Source organism: Liolophura sinensis, chromosome 1 (assembly GCF_032854445.1).
Source record: "Liolophura sinensis isolate JHLJ2023 chromosome 1, CUHK_Ljap_v2, whole genome shotgun sequence".
Lineage (NCBI taxonomy): Eukaryota > Metazoa > Mollusca > Polyplacophora > Chitonida > Chitonidae > Liolophura > Liolophura sinensis.
In genome coordinates this window covers 19,000,335-19,028,094 of record NC_088295.1, presented here as the reverse complement: position 1 = coordinate 19,028,094, position 27,760 = coordinate 19,000,335, and the positions used below count along the sequence as shown (strand labels likewise).

Sequence of the window (27,760 nt, the reverse complement as noted above, 5' to 3'; positions counted from 1 at the left end):
AAATGTCATTAGTTTGGTGTCGTCTCAACCAGTGATAGGATGACCAGAAATACTTCATTATGTCATCACATATAATTCTCGAAGTTCCATGCCAATTTCAGGGATTTTTTAAGAAGTCTTGAATGATGTTGCAGTGTAATTCTAATTTCAACCAGAAAAAGACAAGCCTAGGCGTGTGAAAGCCGGAGAAGATGTGGAGAAGTGTCAGTGTGTTTATTTTTGATTTACAATTGCAAACTGCTGGAAGACGTGACCGTTACATTCCAATCCTGGATGGTGTTCTGGCCATGTCACTTCTACTCCACTCTCTCCAAGTGCTTGTCGAATTGCCTCTTCAGATTGGCTGTCCTCACAGACCCCCTGTTTAACAGTGATCGGATTTTTAGAGCCCTGAGGAGCCTCTGGGACACAATCCGCGTATTGTAGGAGAGAGAGTAAATTACAGGCCTAGTCGAGAAGATTCCGCGTCCTGGCAACTTGGCATCTCTGATTAAGCACTGATGACGACAAAGAGACATATTATAACGTCTTACAGCAAACACATAAACAAACCACAAAACTGTAAACTAAAATGTGAGAACGCCAAACAAGACGGAATGACATCTTTCAGGAAAGTTTGAATTGTTCTGTGAGATCAAGTTAAGTTCCACTATGCATTTTTAAACAAGATATTTGCAATTGATGTCGTTGTTTGTGTTCTATTTCTTATGACCAACGTTTCTCGCCCAGCGGCAAATTTAATTCTCAATTTAAAAAACTCATTGGTGTATTTAATTAAGCATGAAAGGAAACCATAGTTCCACACAAGGATGGTAAACGTTGACGTCAATGTACAAAACGCCTACGTGTGATGTGAATTGTGCAAGTCTCAAATATGGATGTCAATTTCTTGAGGCATATCTTACGGCAAGTCAGAATGTTTTTATTGTATTCGGAATATTCAAAAGTTATTTATGTTTTTATTTCGGCATTTTCAACTTATCAAACCGTTAAAATTGTTAAATATCACTTTCAAACGATAGCTTAACAAAAAACAGGCATTGCTAATTGTATCTGAGGGAAAACACATGTTTTAATAATCATATCGATATTCCTGTAGGCAGGCCTCCATTCGCTCCTTGTATTGAATTTCTCTAAGTTTCTCATAAATCTTGGCTGATAGCCGTCTTAGACAATCAAACTTAATTTGATATGAGACGTATGCAGGAAATAAATAATTGTAGGCCATGTTTGCTTTGTTGTAAGTGTAAAATACCGCTTTATTTCCTTTTCATGGGGGTTTATAAAGCCAAGTACAGATGTGTGTGTCGACTGGGGTTCGACTTACTCTCAACAAATCATCGCCAGGCTCCACTCAGTCGTAATGGCAGATCTCATAAGCGCTCGCTAATTTCTCTTTTATAAATATTTTACCACAAATCAAACGGAAACGGCTGGTGTAAAGTTAATGAAGCATGTACATTACAGAGGCACAGGTGAGAAACTGGCAAGTGATTCCCAGCCGATACCCCACTCACCATGCCGAGTTCATTACACCGTGTGTATGTCTACACAGTCTCCATGCCTCTACTTGGCGTCTACCGCAATACACAAAAACATCACATATTAAATATATTCAATATAAAACTGATCAAACAGCAGCCAGTACAGCTTTGAACAATGAAGATCTATATTCATTACTGAACTGGAATAAATTCTTGCAATGTAATTAACATTCATATATGGGATTTTTACTGATAATTCTAGGCAATATTACTTTAGAAGTGTGTAAAAGGTTATTCCAGTGATAATAACTCTAACAATAAAGAACAAAAAAGATGATTTTAAAGTTACTAAGCATCTTGTAACATCCTTTAAAGTTTGTTTTCTAGAACGGTAATAGATGAAATAAGATGAAGAATGCATTACCACTAGGCTAGTAATATCAACAGAGTAACATCAACAGATATATAAGTTCGTGAGATTACTCCTTACAAGTAATCTCCTCAACAAACAATCCAGTTGTAATGGTAAACAAGATTGTGGAGCCGTACCAACCGAATCCGACGGCTTACATAACAGTTACTTGTTTAACAGGTAAATACATACAAAGCCAAGATTCAACATTACCAGTACTGGTCATAAAAAATGTTAAAATCGTCATTGTTGATCATCTGTCATGTAGACCTACATAAACTACCCCGTCAACATTGATATACAACATATTCCCCAATCTGGAACAAAACCAAGTACATTTGCAATGATTATTTATCGTTCCAGAATATATCTTACGACAGACAGTTTAAATTGCCCGAGGTGTATGTGATCCCATGGAAGTTTGACTAGTACATTGCGGAATACAATAAGTTCATCATGTACGTTACAAAAACTGCATGCCTCCTCACATGCAATATGTACCACTGAGAACAAGCCGACTGAACACGTGCTCTGCTTGTACAGAATTACATCCTGTTTAGTAACAGGCGAAACGGGGATTAACTACGGCAATGTCTAATTGTCTGACAGCTTAATCATTGTGAAAAATAGTCATAACTGTCAGCTCCACGTGGACATATATAAATCATTACTGAGCCCTGCAGAAAAATCTGCGATAAATCACCACCAGGAGTTTCACAACTGTCGTTAACAAAATGAAAAAACTGTCTCATGTTTATTGCTGTAATGGATTTCCTCCGGTGTTATATGTAGCACCATAGTAGGACGACAACGGTTTTTGAGGAACAATCAATCTAACTACACCTTACTTAACCCAGCGTCATATATATGAATTTTATCCTACAGCCTAATTAACAAGCCGTATTAATCTGACCATAACAACCTAACATCTCATCACAGTTTTAACATGTGCACATAATTCTCCGTGAACCCACCACTACTTCCGGTCTAGAGAATTCCGGTCCTTCTGTCTAATCAACTTGTTCCGGCGTGGACTGTCTCCAGCCACACCCCCGTTACTACACACGTTTGATGAGTCCAAGTCATTTTTCGGGCAGTTAGGTTTCCCATTGATCCCGTTAACTGGTGGACAACTGGTAGCGTCAGTGGACGCTAAAGAACTGCTGGAAACACCATTCACGCGCTGCTTTGCATAGTTATCGGCATTGCCAGCACTGAGCTTCATACACAACTCGTACATTTGCAGAAAACTGCTTTCCAAAGTCAATGCGAAGAATTCGGTGCCACTCTCTGAAGAGCTATGAAATGAGGAGACGCACGCGAGGATGTTGTTGGGGTGAGGATTGTAGCAGACTCCGTAACCGTGAGGGACAACCGGGCCGTAGCACATGGACGCATCGTCCATCGTCGTGGGTACCTGAACACGGCATGAAGAAAACAAACATCATGTAACATACCTCAGATATTTATGTGGCGTAAAACATCAATCAAATAAATAAATAAATCAAATATTTATGAACTTATTGCCTATTTTCCAAGAGGGATGAGCAAACTATGAAGAAAAAAAGTATTGGAAAAATCTCTCCTGCATACGCATAAAGGATATACATGTAGAGATAAGAACTATGAAGATGTACACTAGTAGATACGATGGTGCAGAAAACAATTCAGAACACGGCGCACAGCACCAACAGAAAGATTATGATTTATTTATTTATTTATTTATTTATTTATTTATTTATTTATACAGGAGTTTTACGCCAAACTCAATAATGTTTCACTTAAACGACAGCGATCAGCATTTTGATAGGAGAAAACCGGGCTCGGGAAACCCACGACAATTCGCTGGTTGCTGGAACACTTTTCAATTTACGACCGGAGATGAAGCCAGAGTGAGATGGACGTTAACACACAATGATCGCATTGGAAAAACTGTCCTTTTCCTAGGTCATTGTTTTAATCTGATTATCTATTAAACATGATTACAACACGGCATTTTGAGTGATTCTGGACAAGTGACGAATAATTAATTGCAGCTAACATCACTAAATTTTTTTACCTACTTCTACTTAAGCCATGGTGCTAGGGGGTGTCTACGTTGCTACTGTTTAGACATATACATGAACAGTCGAAATAAAACCTTGACTAAGGTAAACTGACAAGAGGCCAGATTTCACCGGAAATACGTACGACCATTCCCCACCTTTCACACTGTCGTCACTGTTCTAGTTCTACTCTCCGTGCTGTAGTTCTTCACACTGTACTGCGATAGCACGCTAAACATGATATTGTCGGTATATCTTACTTTATAGATGTTCTTAGCTTCTGGTCATTTGTGCTGAACGTTTTGTAAAATGCTCTAGCGGTCATTGACCAGGAGCGTTCATTGTAGTTGATGATAAGCCATGTCTGTTCCGACGCATAGAATATAAATCGGACGATAAAGTTGATTTCTCCTGATGTAAACCACTGAGTTTTCGGTGACTTTCGGTACAGCCAATCTTTATGAATTCTGTATCATCACCGAAACTCAGATGTTTCAGATTAATGCAAAGATTAACCGAACTGACGATTAGACACCCTGACTCTTACACTTATCATTCCGGTGGACACGCACGGCCACGGAATACCACTCCCTTACTACCGTCAGTAAGATTGTCGGGACACACCTACCTCTGTACAGGACAACTCTGATCGCGGAAGCTCAGATGAATAAATACCGGTATAGCACTCGCTTACTGGTTATGTCAGTAAGGTTGTCGGGCCTCACTTACTTGGCTGGTGGATAAGGTAAACTGATTAGAGCTGATGTAAGATTGGTCTGTGAATATTTCCGGTACGAGAAAGTTGAGCTCATTGTCGATCTCTCTCAGTCCCATCAAATGACAATCAATGCCATGTCCCAGAATTGTCTACAAATGAAAAGGGCACGTAAGCTGACGATACATTTTTCACGACAAACCCGTATATAGATTATGTCTAAATTCAGATTTTCTCTAAGTAAACAGGCGTCACTATTTCATTACATCAATAATCCCTATTTCTCTGAGGCGTCACTATTTCGTTACATCAATAATCCATATTTCGTTGAGATGTCACTATTTCATTACATCCATGATGTGGAGGTATCACTATTTCAGTATTTTAAAATTGTTGAGTTTTAAACGTTCCACGTTAAATGTTAACTTATTTATTTATTTGGCTGTTGTTGAACCCCATGCTTTAACACCAACGGTGTGGTGGCATCGCTATTACATTAAATCATCAATGTGGAGACCTCGCTATTGTATTACACCCTCATGTGGAGGCATCACTATTATATTAAAGCGTAAATGTGTAGGCTTTGCTATTATATTAAATCATCAAAGTGATGGTATCACTATTACATTAAATCATCAATGTGGAGACATCGCTATTATATTAAATCATCAATGTGGAGACATCGCTATTATATTAAATCGTCAATGTGGAGACATTGTTATAATATTAAATCATCAATGTGGAGACATCGCTATTACATTAAATCATCAATGTGGAGGCATCGCTATTTCATTACATTAGGAAGTACATCATTCTATTACACAAGCATTGCAGTGGTTTCCGTAAGTTATTGCATTAACATTGTGGAAGCATCAATATTATATTAAATCAGTATTCTGCTGGTAGCAACAATTACCGTTGATGATCTTGTGATATGTGTTCATTTGTTGTGTCTTTCCCGATTAATCACCTAAAGAAGTATGGTTTCAACAAAGATGTTGAAAGTTACAATTAGATGTCACAATTAAACTTACGGTCATCCCAACTGATATGTACCGAAAACATTCTCTGTGTCTTCTAAAACTGTAATAACTTGGATGAGAACTTTTAGCTCAGACCATTAGGTAAAAGAAAAGCTCGTAAAACCCACCTGAACCATAATGTCTGTCTGCCAGGCCATGGCTTTTCGCAACAACTTCATTTTCTCCTCATCCTGTGATATACGATGTAATATTGAGGATAAGATATGGAGATGTAGCCAGAAATACTTTTAGTTGACGACAGACTGTTTAAACATTTTTTTCAACAAAACAACCTGTCTTTTCTGTTTACTTTTCTGTGTTAAATTAGCGTTATGACGTAGGTGTATTTATACTCTTTGAGCAGTTACCAGATATTTGTCAAGGTTATAATTTTGCCATCCATCCAATGCCATCCTTACCGTGGCCTCTATTTCTCCAGCCATTGCCTTTACCCATTCCAATGCCGGAGGTGAACATGCCTGGATGTTATCTACTCTCCCCAACCGGAAACGTCTGGTGGACGCACTTTCGTAGGTGGACACTAAACGCCCGTGAACCCTGCCAAATTAACCAGATGTTTAACTGGCGTATATTTAGTCATGGTATTTATAAGATGTCAACAGACATTGATCTGATTGATATCTTTTCTGTCCCGACGGAAAATCTTCGGTGTAAACCTTTCTCTGTGTGTGTTGTTTACTGTCGCTTAAAGTTCACTCATTTCATATTTTCTTCTATCCTGAAATGTCCTTGACCAGTAGCTATTCACCAACAACTCAGTGATTTAATTAAGAAATGGAATTAATTAACTCACTGGTTCCATACCTTAAAACAATGGTAATTTGGCGAAATACCGATTGTACGTTCCATCGATAAGACACGGGTTGGTAAATTGTAGTTTGTACAGGTAATACAAGTTGACATGAGCACGCATGTCAATCTGTAACTGCACACCAGTAAGATAAAACCATGAAATGTCCAACAAATAGAATTTCCAGCTCTTACTTCTGTGAACAAAGGCTTGAAATCGGAGTTCATTGAATCAACGTCTACAAAACCTGGTTGATGTAATTAGCGGAAAGGCTAACAAACCTGGAGTTCGTGTACATTTTTGTTTGTGAACCGCCCGGTTTGTTTGAACTCCACAGAAACACGATACTTACTTGTAATAAGTCAGCTGCAGCGCTAATTGGAAAAACGAGTCAGGGCTCATATTTTGTGTTTTCGGAAACTCTCGACCGAACTTAGAAAAACGGAGAAAGTACAAATCCAGATTCTTTATCAACCTAAAATAACGGAAAGAAAAACAGTAAGACGATCGATCACAAACTAGCGTACTATGCTTGATTTGCTGGCAACCTCAACCATATTGTTGAATCGATTTGTATATAATCAGAGATCAGAGGGTTTAGGGAAGTCGCTGGAACCAACGACTTGTTAGGGACGCCAACAGCAACGTAGCAGAGACAATAACATTCCTATCTACAACATACCATATTTCCATGAACATAATCTGGTTTAGTTGTTCAGTAACTGGAACCCACGCTCTAACGGAGTATGAATGGTATCTGAGCTGTGCACACCTCACCATGGAACCTTCTAGAGTCTCATGATTCAACAACAACAAAATGTACATGTAACGAAAGCCCTCCTAAATCTATTCATAAGTGAAACACAACAAAGTGTTTCGGACATTTGTGAATGGTCGAACAAAATTCGCATATTAAGATACTGACAGTTCATCAATAATGTAGATCTATTGATCAAGTATCATCAAGCAGAGGTATACAAGTGCTCCAGCAATAAATTCTTCACATTTTCTCACTATTCATTTATTAATGCTCAACTGTTTCAAATAACTTTTCTTGAGATCGAACAGAGTAAAGGTCTGGAAAGCTAGAATAATAGAGGTATATACAGAATATATAGGCTCAATATTTATAAACGCCCACCAACCAAACATTAACGCCATGTTGCTTGAATTGAAATATAATGAATGGGTTCGATAATTGCAAGAACGAATTTGTCCGTTTCACATCGAAAATTATCTCTACTCTACTCCTGATGGTGAAAAACGAGAATTTTCTAATTTTCCCTTCTTGCATGGGTCCAAGATGGTTTGAATATATAAATTTTTCTTTGATGAATGCCTGAACTATTTTATTTTTGGCGGGACCTTTGGAGGTTTGCCAGACATTGTCTGTATTGAAATGATAATAAACGCGGGTGCTTGCAGCGAAGCAGGGCCACACCGTGACGTCATTGACGTTTGATATATTGTTGTTATTTCAGCGTGGAAAAGACTGAACGGCCAAGACATATTGGGAAGAAAACTTATTATTTAAATTCTCTTCGATTCATTGGATGATTCTTCTCTGGTCAGTTGGGACGTCAATGACCTGACTTGGCTGAGGAGCTCATCATTTAATCCAGCTAGAGCAAGCGGCCTAATGAAATCGACAGATGGGTTGGATTAGTGTCCCCCTAAATGGCATCCTCTAGCCAATTTACATCCGTACCAGGAAAATAAATGAACTAAACTCCAGGAACGGCCCACCCTTTAACCAGATCGGCTTGTCAATCAACTCGTTTCAAAATGGTCCGGGCTTGTTTGTTAATTTTGGCGGCTGAAATCCCCTTAATTGTCTGGTGCGGGATATCGCCAGAATACAGGTTTTCAGCTAAGCGATCCCAATTGAAATAAATCCCCATGGACTTCTTCGATTAAATAGATTGAAAGAGTAGTCAACTGCGTGATCTAACCAATCAGTAAAAACATGTACTTCTCGCCCTTCATTCAGGTATCCGAACAATTTGTCTCCGGACGAGAACCTGTTCTCCTGATTTATATGGCAAAAAGTATTCACATCAATCAATGCTGCGTTCTGAGATTGGGGAGCGGACTGGGACTGAGCCATCTGAAGGCTTACTGAGAGTGCCGAAAAGCTGGTGGAGTATTCGCCAGTACTTTAACTCCCTGTATAGAAGGCCTGTTCAGTACTGACCTTACTATTGACCCTATTCAGACCATTTGTCCCAAGAATGTGAAGAATACTCGTCACAGCGTGCAGCTATTACATTATATTCACTACAGATTACTCGTCACAGTCTCACTCTGGAACATGGTACTTGTCAGAGCTTTAGCGAGATTCGGGGCACTAAACAAACTCAATCGAGTATTCGTCATGTCAAAGTGTTGACCAACTTAATTCACAAAGTGTTGACCAACTTAATTCAAAAAGTGTTGACCAACTTAATTCACAAAGTGTTGACCAACTTAATTCAAAAAGTGTTGACCAACTTAATTCACAAAGTGTTGACCAGCTTTATTCACAAAGTGTTGACCAACTTAATTCACAAAGTGTTGACCAACTTAATTCACAAAGTGTTGACCAACTTAATTCAAAAAGTGTTGACCAACTTAATTCACAAAGTGTTGACCAACTTTATTCACAAAGTGTTGACCAACTTAATTCAAAAAGTGTTGACCAACTTAATTCACAAAGTGTTGACCAACTTTATTCACAAAGTGTTGACCAACTTAACTCACAATACGCTACGCAACAAGTGAATATGTCTGTTGTTCTAATACAAGATGCGCATGCATTAACACTCTTCACAAGACTTTTCCTAGTATGAACTCGAACTTGACTTCTCCTGTATTTCTACAAAATATCACTAGTAGACAAATTGAGCTCAGGTTTTAATCTACTTTTAAACTATCAAGCCGAAACTTTCCAAACTACTTAAAAGAATTTAAAATACCAAAATGCGAGAAAAAGAATAAGACTACTGATATTAGCAAATGGTAAGCAGAGCGTGTGTGAAGTTTATTTGGCGAGGCTATGCAAATCAGTTGTAACACAATTCTTCCCCTGGGAAGTTAGTTGTTTTAAGCGTTTCCAGTGTTTGATTGATACCATATTATCAGTTCACTCACATCTTTAATTGTACGTGGTAAAATTTCATAGAACTGTTGGGCCAGGCAATATTAAAATCTACACCAAAGAATTTGTATACCTTAAATCCTTAGTTGTATTGGATCTGTTGAAGGGGCCATTCGTCCCTTGCCATTATTAATATTATTAATACGTCGTTAGCGCCCAAAAGGGGTCGATAGAATCAAATTAACTTCTTTTTGTTCTCATTCTAGCTTTATTATTCAGTCAAATGTTTTCCACAAGCCACAGATCCTACGTTATTAACATAGCTTTCAAATGTAATGTAATCTCTTAAAATGTAATTTAAGAGTAATTCCATAAAATACTTACGTTTGTAATGAAGAAGCATGGTATTTAAGCATTTCCCTGTGGTGATCTTGTTCTTTGTGAGGTGGGAAGATTTGCTCTTTTACAGAAACGTGTGAGATGTAAACATTCATTTAGATTGCCTCAGACGAAGATAAAAGTGCATTCAGCCATGTACAAGGTCTTAAAACTATTTCTTTCAATGTACTTCAATCTGCATTGGCCATCAACATTCACTGGTTCTTGCTGTTCGTGGAAGCTTAGTACCAATAGCGCGGTCAGCTGCTCTCATGAATCCGTTTGTGGGGCGTTACGTTCAACAAATTGGAGTGGAGCTTTTCGTCACACATGTTAATGTTCACCATTAAATTGCCAAAAGGCAATTTAGTATTCACAACAAAATACGCACTGATCAAATTCCGAATCATGCAGGTACTTGTATACATTACCCCTAGACCTTGTTCCTTGTCTGCAAAGTAGTGTATTTACTCAACAAAGCTCACATTATTAACATGTCTATTCCAAACACAGTAGCTGCAAAGTTTTGCCAATGCCTTCTCTGAAAATCTTCCGTCGAGGATAGGTCATTCATGAAAAACCAAATCTCATCTGCAAATATTCTTTTTGAACCCAAGTCGCTTTAACGGACTGGAGAGAATATTCAGCAAGAAGTATTCACATATATTCAGAGAAAAACCAAACCGGTTCAATGACGTACGCCGTTCAGTGGTATAATGTAAATACAGCTTGTACTTAACCAGCGTAAAACAACAAACATACTGTATATATACCTGTCAATTTGAGTTTTGGCCATATTGATATCCTGTAGGATATCAGTAGAGATTACAGCGATAAGGCAACTCACATATTGACTGCATCCGTGGTAATCGTCGCGTTCTCACCTCCTCCATACAATCAAAAAACATAGAAGACTGCATGAACTGGACGAAAGCACAGGCTACAGAAGTGGGAACAAATTTAATTGTTTGACACCACTTTTCTGAAAGAAGTCTACTCAAGAGATTATTTCCACTGGTATCGCCCATAAATCGATACATTCTCGTATATTATAAGCAGAACGGAACAAATGGTACATAGTTTGATTATCTTGGTTAATTCCTCTCTATGCTTCTTTAGTTCATGAAGACATGTGAAATATCCCCCACGATGAAGGATAAGAGAAAAAGCAGGGGCATTTCAAAAATGCACCCCAAAATGAAGTATAAGAGAAAAAAGTTCTTCTATAGAGCGCTAGTTGGAGATAAAATGCTATTAGTTTAAACTATGACCATTGTCAAGGATGAGTTTAAAACAGTAAAGACACTGTTTAAAGATAAAGTATGGCAATGACAGCCGTAGATGAAGGTAAATTTCGGCTTCTAACAGTGATCGATTGGTCGTCTGTCAGACTTCCTTCAGTGTTTACGTCACCTGTCCACACTAGACATTGTCTTATATAAATCTGGATATAGATACATGTAGGCTTGTGTGACCGGGAGAGTAACTTTGCCGACGTGAGCTCAAACACATCTTGTAACCCTCCCTAATCTGGGTAAACAAATATGCTTACCAGCCCTCTATATCACGAGCAGTTACCCTCGAGGATCTATCGACAACCGATACTTGACACAAACCCAGACATTCACAAGCCTCGGGTATTAATTACGCAAGGAAAAAGTTACTTTGGTACACATCTTTTCCGACTAGAGGACATATTTTAAACGTTAACCAGTTTACCTATATCAGAAAAGTGGAACTAATCTGATACAATATATATAAATTCGCGCAACAGAATTTGGGCTCTTTGTCAATATCAGATTTAATGTTGAGAAATGGGTGACAGATATCAACTCTTACAAGTCTTACAGCCCTTTGTTCAGCTTACGGTTTAGGCGAACAGCATGTTAGTGTTATGTTATAGTAAATTTAAAACGTTTCAGACAGATACTATGGAATGAATTTTCATTATATTAAATATTACAGAGCATTATTAAAATGCCTCAAGGATGTTTCTAACAGCTGACTGGTTGTAAATTGCTGACTAGCACTGGAAATATCTGTGACTATTGCCACTAATATTGTTCACTAACATTGCCAAATAGTTATGACCAGTGAATATGGATCACGATGTAAATATAATGTTATCGTTACTGTTAATAATCTGTCGTCTAGACGTTTAGTTTTTTTGACACATAATTTATTTTAGTACTGTAATCGTGTTTAAGAGAGAAAATAAAACGAGAGATGTGATGCTTGATATGAAATAAGAAAACATGCAATTAACCCGTTCAAAAGTTTGCTATTTTTAAGGAATTTTCTCAGCCTGGAATGTTGCACTTCCGGTCTGCAGTCGATGGCTTGCCCATGGGTTGGGATGTATTTAACATCTTCCCACGCCATCTGAAAACAGAACTTGGCATTGCGCCAAAGGGGGGCTATTTCTCAGAATGAGATCTGTCAAGAACTTGATGAACTTAAGGAAGATGCCTAACTCTGACTAGCTTGTGTCATTTGTTAATTGTCTCTATGGTGGTTTTTGACTTGTATCGCCGTGGGAGGTAAAGTCACATTTCAGTAATACATTCTGACGAAAAGGATATATTGCCGTTTGGCGGTTATATACTCACATGTACTTGAGGAGATGTTCTATGAGTTGAACCACAGCAATGCCTTGAGATGGAGAATGTTCATAGTTCAAACCACAGGCTCCGTCCTCTTCAATCACAAGCTGCAGACAAAAACACAAAGCAGTTAATTAGCCTGAATTAATATTTTCATAAAAGATTTTAATTTTCGATGTAAACTTTTTAAGAATACTACAGATAGTTTTAGCGTAAAGGTCGCTTTCCAATTCATACATATATTTAATGAAGTGTTTTTTTTTAAACTGGCAACGTCAAACGCACGCCATGAACGAGGCATGTATAGTTTATAATTCACCCAACCTTCAAAGACAATCTGCTTATCTAATAAGCGGCTGTCCTCAAAACCCACAGACCGGCAGATCTGAGATTGATGCAGCCCTGGCCAGGCAACTTCTCGCTTTTTGTTTCTTTCCACAATGTGTGCCCCTGCCCGGGAAAATCTAATTCGACCATGAGCGCTAAAATTCACCTACACCCGCCCAATCCCGTTCGCAGACTGTTCAATTGAGTTTACCCCTCATTTCATCAGTAGCAAACTGATCAGCGGAGTTGAGAGCTCAGCCAAATTAGCGATTAAATGAAGTCAAAACTGTAAGATTGCGATGATATTGGCGAGCAAAGCGCTGTAATAACAACCCCTGATTGTCCCCGGTGTTCCTCCGTCTTACACCCACGGCGTGTGCGAGAATACGTGGGTTTAATCTTTCTGTCTCCCCTACTGGTATACAGCTGTCCACTACAGTTCTCTCCACACAACACTGACCGACAGATTGCAACAAAAAAAACACTTTGCACTATGCTTGTGTTATTATATTGAACTGAAATCAGAAAACCACAGAGAGACAGCATTTCACCTAAAGTTTAGCATTTTTCAAGTGACGTATTTTGCTTGATTCTAATTGATTCACCCACCTTATATGATTACTTAAAAGTGCTTCTGAAAGTGCATTGTAACATATTATACTTTAGGTGGAATACAGTGTTTGGAACTACAGAAATTAGGCACTTTACCTTTCGGAAAAGATAATATGTTTAAGTAGGATCGTCTGTATCTCATCTTTGGTACGCTTGAGTCCAGACACAGCACGAGTATACACCTCTCCATAAGATTGGTAGACTCTGGGGAAGAAGAACTAAATAAGACAATGTCACTTCAAAACACATGTACAATATTGCTGAGAGTGAGATCCTTTCAGCAACCCAGAGAAGTAGAAGGCCATCATCGTTTTTCATCTCCGGTAAGATTCATAAATCAGGGAGGCTTTCAATGATCGAGTAGTCTAAAGACCTCACGCTAGAAAAGTTTATTTACTTGTTCATGTAATTGGTGTTTACACCGTAATCAAGGATATTTTATTTATTTGGTGGCGACAAGAAAGCACCGCACAATTTCAACCAACAGCAAAATCAGGGGAGGTTGAATTCGAACCTTTGATCTCATTAGTGAATTGCTATTGAAGAGAAGTCATTAATCCAGGCGACCGGCAAGGACTCCTAACTATTCTCTCACTAGAATCTCATCAGAATAGAAGAGCTACTGAAAAAAATTATTGAAGGCGGTGTGGTGGAATTTGGGCTCTACCAATGTCTTTCTGTCCATAAACGTCATGGTGGATGTAGATTAAGTGAATATACTTTAAGATACCCACAAATAATAAATCACCAATAAATAATACATAACAAATATAAAAACAAATTACTAATAAATAAATCTCACAATTTCTTTGATACAAAAAGAAGAAGTAAACGGCTGAATTTCACATGACACACATGTGCTCGAGGTTCTGTACAATCAAACTAAATTACGTACAGATAAACAAGGCATTGGGTGGAATGGGGCAGATTTCCTTTTAAGAGAGACTGTTGACAATTTTTACCTTCCATCAAACGCATGCGCGCAGTAGCCCACTGATCCCGCCCGAGTGACGTGAGGATTCCAATAGGATCACATGTACTTTCATTTTCCTCGGCCATTTTCACAATTCGGGAAAGTTGAGTAAAAAGATTGTCTTGTGTACATCGTAAGAAATTGATTACAACATCCAACACAAAAAACTGAAAGAAAAATGTAGCACATAGTTACATTCACGCACCATGTGTCTATATCAAGAAATTTTAGTCTCAACCAACGCATTATGGGAAACAATTAAGGAGAGTTAATTACAAGAGTGCGCGCGTCATAAGTTTTAAAGTACAAAAAGTTTTAATAGCATTTGTGGTAGGAAGATATGCCCTTCTTATTGATGGAAAAATGTGTATATGTGATATAGCCGTAATAATGCACTTAAACTTTGATATTCAGTCACTAACTATGCACTAAAACTGAACCGCACGACTTTATAAGACCCAGCCATTATATTGTCAAGTCCATTGTCACAAAAATATAAATAACAACATTTGCTTTCATTGACATTACATGACGCACTTTATATATACATTTCTCATCTTTCTCGTGGTGCATTGTCTACTTCATTGTCCAATCTTTATTTCACGATAGATTTTCAGACGTAAACTAATAGATGTATTGAATTCCTGTTAGAGAGAATCTTAGATTGCAAACTTCCCGAGATGTTTTTACAACTACACCTGAGAATTACGTAACACTGTTTGTTTAATAGCATGGAACACTCGTCCAATTATAAGGAAATGAATGATAATGTCGGTGATTGTTTTCTTTCTGTCCACGCTGTCATATGTTTGTGTCGTTGCGTTATGAATGCAGTTGATTTCCATAATTATGATGACGATGGTGCAATTCTCTCACTCCATCAGCTCCTCATTAGAGATAAACGCATTAGGTCTCATTAGTCAGAAGAAGGCGTCTTCAGATTGCCAGGATTACTGATGACCGAGGAGTGTATAATAATGAGAAATGAGAAGAAAGTCTTTGGAGAAATAAGACAGCGAAACATGCCAAGTAATTTATCTTTGCAGCTCACAAAAACATTTGCACCAAAAATACTGCTCATTAATATATCATTTCATTTCATCGAAGACATCTGTCCTCGAAAACTTAAGATAACAATTGCTGTGGGGCATGATGAACTCTTTTCTTTGTTGCCGTGGATAAAGATTTATTATTCTGTTAAAGCACTTTGCCATCAAAAATGCCATTCCCACGAATTTTCGGCATGAATAAGGGTGAAATCTAATGTACATCCACTTGACTGAAGGTTGCTTTTTTGTTTCGGCTTCAGTTTACATGTAATCACGAACAGTAGCTACGAGGCTCTCTGTCAGTGAAGCGAAGGTTTCGATACAAATTAAACAACGTCGGTTTGTTGTTTTCTGTGTATTATAGGCCGAGATCAGAGAAAGTGGTTGGTACTAAATTTTGATCTTGGGTAAAAAGTACCATCCGAATGTAACCTGTAAAGTGGTTTATGTTTATATTCTATTATAGTGCTCATAAATAAGTTTTATTATTATTTATGTTATAAAACAAGGTCTATCATATCGACTCTCTGATAAAGGTAGAAAGCTTAATACATGCCGTCATTTTATATTATTTCTTACATGTATATTTTCCTTGGAACTGATGTTTTAAGTTGCTTTGGAAAAAAGTTTTGCGACTTTAATTGGTCTTCGTGGTTTACAAGTGGTAAATGACTGTCAGTCTTCGCTGGGATTTGACATTAGTGGTGAATGGCTCATACTTGTGTGAATTAGGGAATCATTTGGCGGTAAGTCATATGATTGCTGACATGGATGACTTGGTAAAGCCTTAGCGAAGTTCTCAGATTATGAACAGAGTACCTGATTTTTACAGATAACCACAATGTGTTCAGGTTCGGGTAAAATGTTTGTGGCGTCCACCACGAGACTGTCTTTGCCCTTGCCCGGAACCCGGTAGGAAGTGAACAGTCGGTAGTACTGTTCCATGCACAGCGGCTGGCCTTTCTCACGGTGCCTGGCTCGATCTATTGGCAGCCCTCGCCTAAAACAAATCCATGATATATTCATCCATACCATGTTACATCCATCATGTATGACAATCGATTAATCGGGTCAAGCAGATCGGTATATTTAGAGGAAACTTTCTGCTTTAATATCCCAGGGATAGGAGTCATGGGTCGAGCTCTATCCAGGCGATGTCAAGATAACTTTGATGTCAGCTGGCGACATTTTGGCCCCCAGATCAGAATACCATGACCTATTCCTGCCGCCCAGTTTCGCCCCAGGAGAGCTGTAATATTGTGAACAGCCAAAATGAAGTGTTGTCCAAGTCCAGTGCCACCATAACTGGAAACTCTAGACCTCCAGGCTGGCTTCAGTTTTTTCTGAGCGCATAAAAATTGTGGGATATATCAAGCCGATAGAACAACTTCTGAATGGTCAGGACAATATGCAGAGACTGTATGTTATCTTATGATAACAGTGATGCCAGACAAATAAGACAGATAGGACATGGCCGAGTTAAGCGTTGGTTGTCATCAGAGACGACAGTGACCATTTTCCATCCTGTCCGTTCTTGATGGCGGTAGGACAGCAGCAAAGAGACGGTGTTACGAGGCTCGGTCTGGGATCTATCAATGTGTCATTCATTAGGGATTTGTGGACATAAGCTGATGACACGGCGCCGCACGGACACGGATAACATTGTAAAATGATTATAGTGTCCAGTTTTTGACATTAAACGGGCATCAATTCTGCAAGGTTTCCGAAACATTTGACAAAGACGACTAGGACAAGATAATCAATATGACAAGACAATTACTAAGCAAATTCTTTCCGACAGAAGCATTTGGCTGAGGATTGGGGACAGTGGGAAAGAGGCCTAAATGAGGACATGCGCAGCGAATTTTAGCATAGAGATTCTCATTAGCGACATGCCGTTATAAACTAATGACATTGTTCTGATTAGATATTCACTTATTAATTAGTTGGCTTAACCTTTCAGTTACCTACGTCAATAACTGTTTTATAGTCCAGAATGCCAGAAATTAACCTGGCTGCAAACCTGTAAGGGGGAACACCAATTGTAAATTTAGTTTAAAAAGTTTCGTGGAAAGTTTTTGTGTTGCTGTTTCACAATGATATTAAAAACAACACACAAGTCATTACAGCAGGTAACTGAGACATACCGTAACTGTGCGCGTTCATCTTCGAAATACTGGCGCGGAAATGCCATGCCTGGGTTAGAGTTCACAGGAAGAGGAAGTCGTACTTTCATATACATCTCGTCTAACCACCAATTATACGCCTGTGCAGAAAATTGACATGTTAAACATTAATCTATCACAATTCATAATATCTGTGTTTTGCGAAATTAAATACAAACTAAAACTTTGTGTATAAAATATAAAACTTTGTACACCAAGCAGGCCGACTGGGCTGCTGTTTGCACGGAATGGTTATTTCCATTCAGGATACAAACCCAGCCTCGTTCATTAACTCCCGTCAACTTACTGATACGCTTCTGGTGGCCAGGAGATAAACATCGGCGCTTCCAACACAAAACTTTACTCATATCGATTCATTACGGCCAACCATCTTTGTCTTTTTCGATACTAAGAATTAGATTTCTGTCAAAGCAATACTATGCCCCGAAATCAAAATGATGTATAAGTGCCAAGAAAAAAACCCGAAAGCCGAGCTTTTGCCATAACCGCCACAATGCACTCATGTCGGCATGTGGACAAAGATCAAGACCTAAATCGCAAAGATGATGGTAATGTTTGAGGGCAAAGTATCTCAAGGAGGGCCTGGTTTGGTCGATGATTAGGTTCTACACAAGGCGCTGAAGCAGACTACACTTGTCCACCGTACCAATATGTCAAACATAAAGGTTACTTCTGTGTCGACAAGTATACTTTGAATTCTTGGATGTAAGAATAGGTACCACACTAGTGATTTCCTGGTTCAATTCTTAATATCTAATTTTATCAGCACATTTATTCATCGCAAAATATCATAGTTTCATGATATTGCTATTATGTTGTGGTATGAATTTTAACTGGTGTTTTATTGTTAATACTTTTCCCTTCGTTCATTTATGTTTCTTTTTCCTATAGGTTGTCTCCATGGCTCTCTAAAAAAAAACAGACTGATTCTCATTATTAGTACGATTTATTTCTAACATATTGATAAAGTGGCTTAAACTAAAATGCCCACCTCATTCATTCATCCTGTCGTATATGTTCTTACCCAATTATCTTTGGTTTCAGCGTATGTTTTTAACTTTTCTTGCAGGTATTCTCCATCGCCTACTTTTTGACCGAACTCTGCTACAATTTGTTTGGTGATATCGTACTGCTTTTCCTCTACAATGGGTTTGACCATGGCCAAATACTTGTCCAGGGTTGACTGAAGATCCGGGACGGGCAAGTTGGACAAGGCTTTCTGACAAAAAAAGAAGGGAAATATTGACCACAACAAAATAAAATAAAAGTTTATATAACGCAGTGTACAACAGCTTTTCTCCTAATAAAAAGATATTTCTGTTTTCTGGGGTACCAAAATTAGAATTTCTAGAAAAATGACGATTCGAAGAAGATAAAGCTATAAATATTTCTTATCAGCTGAATATCACTGAAAACAGAACCAATATTCTGGCCTCTATTTGTATGAACATGATCTGGATATGAGAAACAACCTTTAATAGATGAAACTAAAATTAATTATTGACAAACTAAAATTTATTATTGACACTAAATGTGCTCAAAACGAATAATATTCAAAATATGTCACGCATGGAAATAGAAGGGAATTTCAATTTTCACCATCGTAAGAAAACAAGAGCTTCCTTGAGATTATTTGCTGCATGAATCATGTTGAAAATTATATTAATACATCCTATGCTTAAAATGATTTGTTAAGGTGTTAAGGTGCAAACTGTGTTAATAATGTCATAGCATATTGAATGTCAAAAGGATGTAATAAAAGTTCAACTGCTTTTCTGCATCTTAGAATTGGTCCAATATTTGAACAAATATTCAGGAAATACTCAAGAAACCGGAAGAGAAGAAACACTTTAGTCAACTTTGAATTCGGAGCAGTGTTTTTCATGGGAGTTAAAATCCTTTCATTCTCAACAAACATTATAATACTCATTGGAATGCTTGACGATGTGAGTATATAAAATGGAAAGAGCTGTCGCATGTTTAACATGTTTAGGACTAAACACAAATTATTGTGAGCGGTCACAGTCAAACAGTCTTATTCTGAAGTGTTTTGCAAACGCGTTCCACTTCTGATGTAACAATTGGATGCTGAGAAGAGTCTAACCAATGTGTTTGAAAATGAGGGAACGGGATGGTATGCGGGAGCATGCTAAGACCATAAAGCAGAGGCTGTGTGTAAACAGGGCTATGGATGAGCAACCTAGGTCAACTTTTGCTGGGACATTGTGGGCTTGGAGGAGGAAAAATCGAACAGGGGCTCCGAGTCATCGACATTTATAGAAAGGGGGATTCGCTACTCGGTTCAACCAACACAAATAATCTTATTTGCCACTTTATGAAGTCGGACATGATAGAAGCAGGGTCTCCCCGTCTCAGAAACCATTGATTTGGGCGGACGGAGATATTTGTCTTAGCTTTCCTCTCGTGACATCCCTGGCCAACCTTTCATCATTCGCATGTATATCAAGGCAACATAGTCCGAGCCAAGCTGCTCGTCTAACTGCGTCTTGCTCCAAGTGGTGGAGGGGATTGGGGGTGTGCTGCAGAAGAGAGGGGGGGGGCATATAGAGGAGGGGTAGACCAAACAATCTAGAAAGTGAAAAAAGACACGAGTGGAGGATCTGGCTGGAGCATTTTCCGACATACTCACTGTTCCGACTGGCTTGTTGAGCCGCTAATCCGGGAGTGCTTCCCCAAACACTCCAGCCTAACCGAAATCACGAAATTTGTATCCGTGAAAACACGGCCTTGTTGGTGATATGTGGATGGACAATTCACAAAGGCTTCGAGTGTGTGTGAACATTGTTTGCCCAATCAATAGAACTGGTGAAGATCGAATTGCCTTAATCTTTCCAACTGGGAAGTTGTCCCTTTTCCAAATCTTATTTCTCTGTGGCGGTAATCATAGGCCATTTATGCTGGCAACGTAAGCCCATCAAAACATTGTGTTCAGCTAGCAGACTCCCTTGTGTCCAGTGATTGCTCAACCTTCGTTTATCCCAGTTGTCTGCGGGGTTTTCATTTGGTCTCCCAGGGCGATTTGAATCAGCTAAAGGATGAAACCAACTTCATCCAGACTGTTATTCAATAAAAAGATAAAAGAGTGTGAGTAATAGATGATCATAGCAGGAATTTGTCTATACGAGCATTTCATTTGTGCTGTTATAAATTTCAGGAATAAATGATGCCGTGACAAACTGTGAAGTGTTAAAATAATAGGACTGGAAATTTCACACATGATCGGCAGATTCTTCTGGGAACGCCTCGCGACGGATAAATACCCTCCGTCTCTTCAGTCGTGGTGAACAACGACATCAACAGTGGTGATATCTGCAGCCGGTGCCCTGGTAGATATATATCCATCAGCTTGCTCTTTTCTCTTTAAAACACATGGATACTCTTGCTTCTGGTTAATTATGTTGATACAGGGTTTTTGGAGGTCTTTATGTCTTTGAGCACCCCAAATAAAATCGTGCTTTTTCATGTTAACATCCCTTACGATCGTTCTTGGGCCGTATCTGAGAAGACATAAGAGATGCTTGCTGAACAGGGTCCGTGGGTTTGTTCTGTGTACAGAAATCTTAGTACACAGAAGCTGCACAGTGCTTCTGGTCAACTATGTACTTATTTAAGCAACTGGAACCGGGTGTGTCCATTTTAGAGCTTTCTTTCGAGGATAGCCATGCTTGTTTGAGTCAGTTTTGACTCCCTCTGGACCACAGTTTCCATCATAAGTGGGAGTTGTGGGTAGGCGTGAGCTGGTTCCCCTGACTTGGGAAAGCTCGTGTGTCTTGTCTTTGTTCCGGGAAAACTTAGTTGTATCTGTGCTGGTCTTGGGCTTACAAGTTCTCTGAAGATAACCCATGTTCTTATAAAATCTCAGAGAAGTTGTACTGTTTCTTAAAGACTGTGTCAGCTGTATTTGAGCTTTTCGCAGTTTAACATTTGGTCTTTGGTAGCATTTGTCTACTTCGTGTTTCTAGGAGTCAGCTGATACACAACTGGTGGTCTTCTGTTTCGCTTCTGGACATCTCACATGTCGGAGTAGCACTGTGTTCTGTCTGAGGCGTTCTTGTTGCTCAGTGCAAAAAGGCGACACTCGACCCATATCTACAGATACGTTTCCACGTTAAATCCGGTAACCTTTGTGCACCTTACGAACATTTTCCCACATTAAACTGTTTGCAAATTTACAAACAACTTTCGGAATAGGGAATACTTTGACTACATTGTTCTCAATCACTAACAATGAATCTGCAGAACGAGTATGTGACTTATCCACCTGTGTTAGTGAGATGTCCCCAGATTGATCGACTTGGCACAATCGGTGTTTAACAAACTGGTAGGTTTACGGTTGCATGCGTTAAGCACCAAGCTTGATGCTCTCCCATGCCCGTTCACAACGTTGAGTGTTGTGGTGTAGCTATAACGTTTTGTTGCATTACCGAAACAACAACACAGAGAATCTACTGGTGAGGTATAATAAGACAAATCTGCTTGAGTTAAGCAGGCGTTAAAACCTGCAGCATAATCGGTTTATCTCACAGTGACCATGGGAAATTGTTAGTACCTGCTATTTAAGTCGGTGTAACCAGTACCATACAGCATGCAGAAAGGTAATGTGTAGATTAGGTTTTTTTTTTTTTTTTTTTTTTTGATTGGTGTTTCACGCCGTACTCAAGAATATTTCATTTATACGACGGCAGCCAGCATTATGGTGGGTGGAAACTGGGCAGATCCCGGGGGAAACCCACGACCATCCGCAGGTAGCTGACAGACCTTCTCATGTACGGCCGCCAGCATGAGCTGGACTTGAACTCACAGCGACCGCATTGGTTGTAGATTAGGAAAGGTCTTAATGAAAGATAACACTATAATCAGACACTGCTAATCTGAAGTCAGGGATTAAGTATATTTGCAACCTTTTGTTAATCCGCGTTTATCTCGTGAAGTTTACAACTATTTTAGGACTGCTTAATATTCATATCCAATACCTTATTAATTCATCACTTGACACACATTGGGTGGCCTGTGCCAATGCACTATGACTGGAGTGGGCATAATTGCAGGTGTCTTTGGCATGGCATTATCCTGAAGAAGCAGAATTTGAAAACAAAAGCGTCAATGTATATCAACACACTGAAAGACCAGAGGTTCGGGACAACACAAATAATATGATTTTAGTTATTTCAGACGAGTGCTTTAATAGCGCTAACTGACTACAGTCATTTGTTTTTTCATAAATGAACTTTTAATCTGGAATTCTCCCGAAACCATGAGATACGCCACGTTAAATAAACAGGAAACGTCACTCATACACTATGCTCTTTAGCCTAGGATGCAAGAAGGCAAATTATAGCTATTCCCCTTTTGAATAATGAATAAATTGCCCCGATGGAGTGTACATATATTAATGGCGGATACCATATGAATACATGGTTTGTGAATGCGAATTAAACGACATTCGTGAACAGATATATGTTTACTGGAAGTTTAAAGGGGAATAACTCCGCTTAACACAAATTCCTCTCGCGTGATTTGGTGCACAGGAATCAAAACTAACCCCTCAAGGGATTATTTCTGATTGCACATAATAACAAAAACAGCGCGTTCCCCACGTATACACGCAGTTTCGTGCGTTTCACATGGAAATGTCATTAGTTTGGTGTCGTCTCAACCAGTGATAGGATGACCAGAAATACTTCATTATGTCATCACATATAACTCTCGAAGTTCCATGCCAATTTCAGGGATTTTTTAAGAAGTCTTGAATGATGTTGCAGTGTAATTCTAATTTCAACCAGAAAAAAGACAAGCTTTAGGCGTGTGAAAGCAGGGGAGGATGTGGAGAAGTGTCAGTGTGTTTAGTTTTGATTTACAATTGCAAACTGCTGGAAGACGTGACCGTTACATTCCAATCCTGGATGGTGTTCTGGCCATGTCACTTCTACTCCACTCTCTCCAAGTGCTTGTCGAATTGCCTCTTCAGACTGGCTGTCCTCACAGACCCCCTGTTTAACAGCGATCGGGTTTTTTGAGCCCCGAGGAGCCTCTGGGACACAATCCGCGTATTGTAGGAGAGTGAGTAAATTACAGGCCTAGTCGAGAAGATTCCGCGTCCTGGCAACTTGGCATCTCTGATTAAGCACTGATGACGACAAAGAGGCATCTTATAACGTCTTACAGCAAACACATAAACAAACCACAAAACTGTAAACTAAAATGTGAGAACGCCAAACAAGACGGAATGACATCTTTCAGAAAAGTTTGAATTGTTCTGTGAGATCAAGTTAAGTTTCACTATGCATTTTTAAACAAGGCATTTGCAATTAATGTCGTTGTTTTCGTTGTGTTCTATTTCTTATGACCAATGTTTCTCGCCCAGCGGCAAATTTACTTCATAATTTAAAAAACTCATTGGTGTATTTAATTAAACATGAAAGGAAACCACAGTTCCACACAAGGATGGTAAACGTTGACGTCAATGTACAAAACGCCTACGTGCGATATAAATTTTGTAAGTCTCAAACATGGATGTCATTTCTTGAGGCATATCTTACGGCAAGTCAGAATGTTTTTATTGTATTCGGAATATTCAAAAGTTATTTATGTTTTTATTTCGGCATTTTCAACTTATCAAACCGTTAAAATTGTTAAATATCACTTTCAAACGATAGCTTAACAAAAAACAGGCATTGTTAATTGTATCTGAGGGAAAACACATGTTTTAATAATCATATCGATATTCCTGTAGGCAGGCCTCCATTCGCTCCTTGTATTGAATTTCTCTAAGTCTCTCATAAATCTTGGCTGATAGCCATCTTAGACAATCAAACTTAATTTGATATGAGGCGTATGCAGGAAATAAATAATTGTAGGCCATGTTTGCTTTGTTGTAAGTGTAAAATACCGCTTTATTTCCTTTTCATAGGGGTTTATAAAGCCGAGCACAGATGTGTGTGTCGACTGGGGTTCGACTTACTCTCAACAAATCATCGCCAGGCTCCACTCAGTCGTAATGGCAGATCTCATAAGCGCTCGCTAATTTCTCTTTTATAAATATTTTACCACAAATCAAACGGAAACGGCTGGTGTAAAGTTAATGAAGCATGTACATTACAGAGGCACAGGTGAGAAACTGGCAAGTGATTCCCAGCCGATACCCCACTCACCATGGCGAGTTCATTACACCGTGTGTATGTCTACACAGTCTCCATGCCTCTAATTGGCGTCTACCGCAATACACAAAAACATCACATATTAAATATATTCAATATCAAACTGATCGGACAGCAGCCAGTACAGCTTTGAACAATGAAAATCTATATTCATTACTGAACTGGAATAAATTCTTGCAATGTAATTAACATTCATATATGGGATTTTTAGTGATAATTCTAGGTAATATTACTTTAGAAGTGTGTAAAAGGTTATTCCAGTGATAATAACTCTAACAATAAAGAACAAAAAAGATGATTTTAAAGTTACTAAGCATCTTGTAACATCCTTTAAAGTTTGGTTTATAGAACGGTAATAGATGAAATAGGATGAAGAATGCATTACCACTAGGCTAGTAATATCAACAGAGTAACATCAATAGATATATTAGTTCGTGAGATTACTCCTTACAAGTAATCTCCTCAACAAACAATCCAGTTGTAATGGTAAACAAGATTGTGGAGCCGTACCAACCGAATCCGACGGCTTACATAACAGTTACTTGTTTAACAGGTAAATACATACAAAGCCAAGATTCAACATTAATAGTACTGGTCATAAAAAATGTTAAAATCGTCATTGTTGATCATCTGTCATGTAGACCTACATAAACTATCCCGTCAACATTGATATACAACATATTCCCCAATCTGGAACAAAACCAAGTACATTTGCAATGATTATTTATCGTTCCAGAATATATCTTACGACAGACAGTTTAAATTGCCCGAGGTGTATGTGATCCCATGGAAGTTTGACTAGTACATTGCGGAATACAATAAGTTCATCATGTACGTTACAAAAACTGCATGCCTCCTCACATGCAATATGTATCACTGAGAACAAGCCGACTGAACACGTGCTCTGCTTGTACAGAATTACATCCTGTTTAGTAACAGGCGAAACGGGGATTAACTACGGCAATGTCTAATTGTCTGACAGCTTAATCATTGTGAAAAATAGCCATAACTGTCAGCTCCACGTGGACATATATAAATCATTCCCGAGCCCTGCAGAAGAATCTGCGATAAATCACCACCAGGAGTTTCACAACTGTCGTTAACAAAATGAAAAAACTGTCTCATGTTTATTGCTGTAATGGATTTCCTCCGGTGTTATATGTAGCACCATAGTAGGACGACAAAGGTTTTTGAGGAACAATCAATCTAACTACACCTTACTTAACCCATTGTCATATATATGAATTTTATCCTACAGCCTAATTAACAAGCCGTATTAATCTGACCATAACAACCTAACATCTCATCACAGTTTTAACATGTGCACATAATTCTCCGTGAACCCACTACTTCCGGTCTAGAGAATTCCGGTCCTTCTGTCTCATCAGCTTGTTCCGGCGTGGACTGTCTCCAGCCACACCCCCGTTACTACACACGTTTGATGAGTCCAAGTCATTTTTCGGGCAGTTAGGTTTCCCATTGATCCCGTTAACTGGTGGACAACTGGTAGCGTCAGTGGACGCTAAAGAACTGCTGGAAACACCATTCACGCGCTGCTTTGCATAGTTATCGGCATTGCCAGCACTGAGCTTCATACACAACTCGTACATTTGCAGAAAACTGCTTTCCAAAGTCAATGCGAAGAATTCGGAGCCACTCTCTGAAGAGCTATGAAATGAGGAGACGCACACGAGGATGTTGTTGGGGTGAGGATTGTAGCAGACTCCGTAACCGTGAGGGACAACCGGGCCGTAGCACATGAACGCATCGTCCATCGTCGTGGGTACCTGAACACGGCATGAAGAAAACAAACATCATGTAACATACCTCAAATATTTATGTGGCGTAAAACATCAATCAAATAAATAAATAAATCAAATATTTATGAACTTGTTGTCTATTTTCCAAGAGGGATGAGCAAAGGATGAAGAAAAAAAGTATTGGAAAAATCTCTCCTGCATAAGCATAAAGGATATAAAGCACCAACAGAAAGATTATGATTTATTTATTTATTTATTTATTTATTTATTTATTTATTTATTTATTTATTTATTTATACAGGAGTTTTACGCCAAACTCAATAATGTTTCACTTAAACGACAGCGATCAGCATTTTGATAGGAGAAAACCGGGCTCGGGAAACCCACGATAATTCGCTGGTTGCTGGAACACTTTTCAATTTACGACCGGAGATGAAGCCAGGGTGAGATGGACGTTAACACACAATGATCGCATTGGAAAAACTGCCCTTTTCCTAGGTCATTGTTTTAATCTGATTATCTATTAAACATGATTACAACACGGCATTTTGAGTGATTCTGGACAAGTGACGAATAATTAATTGCAGCTAACATCAATAAATTTTTTTACCTACTTCTACTTAAGCCATGGTGCTAGGGGGTGTCTACGTTGCTACTGTTTAGACATATACATGAACAGTCGAAATAAAACCTTGACTAAGGTAAACTGACAAGAGGCCAGATTTCACCGGAAATACGTACGACCATTCCCCACCTTTCACACTGTCGTCACTGTTCTAGTTCTACTCTCCGTGCTGTAGTTCTTCACACTGTACTGCGATAGCACGCTAAACATGATATTGTCGGTATATCTTACTTTATAGACGTTCTTAGCTTCTGGTCATTTGTGCTGAACGTTTTGTAAAATGCTCTAGCGGTCATTGACCAGGAGCGTTCATTGTAGTTGATGATAAGCAATGTCTGTTACGACGCATAGAATATAAATCGGACGATAAAGTTGATTTGTCCTGATGTAAACCACTGTGTTTTCTGTGACTTTCGGTACAGCCAATCTTTATGAATTCTGTATCATCACTGAAACTCAGATGCTTCAGATTAATGCAAAGATTAACCGAACTGACGATTAGAC

At 38.8% G+C, this 27,760-nt stretch overlaps 2 protein-coding genes across 2 annotated transcripts in view; both read right to left on the bottom strand.

Annotated features, from left to right (window-relative positions):
- Nucleotides 1–1,718: 1,718 nt before the first annotated feature.
- On the bottom strand, nt 1,719–21,558 carry LOC135468645 (choline O-acetyltransferase-like). The gene is given in 16 exon segments (XM_064747052.1): nt 1,719–3,313; nt 4,671–4,808; nt 5,807–5,869; nt 6,098–6,236; nt 6,842–6,964; nt 9,619–9,676; nt 10,773–10,830; nt 12,549–12,723; nt 13,596–13,687; nt 14,070–14,086; nt 14,448–14,625; nt 16,327–16,502; nt 17,475–17,530; nt 17,655–17,773; nt 18,718–18,912; nt 21,466–21,558. Coding segments are annotated over 16 exon segments (2,121 nt in total). The 3' UTR covers nt 1,719–2,872.
- Nucleotides 21,559–26,217: 4,659 nt separating this feature from the next.
- Nucleotides 26,218–27,760, bottom strand: part of LOC135468564 (choline O-acetyltransferase-like) — a 57,519-nt gene continuing 55,976 nt past the window's right edge. Inside the window, exon 15 of the mRNA XM_064746929.1 lies at nt 26,218–26,658. Within this exon, the coding sequence (XP_064602999.1) occupies nt 26,218–26,658 (441 nt within the window). The remainder of the gene's footprint in view (nt 26,659–27,760) is intronic.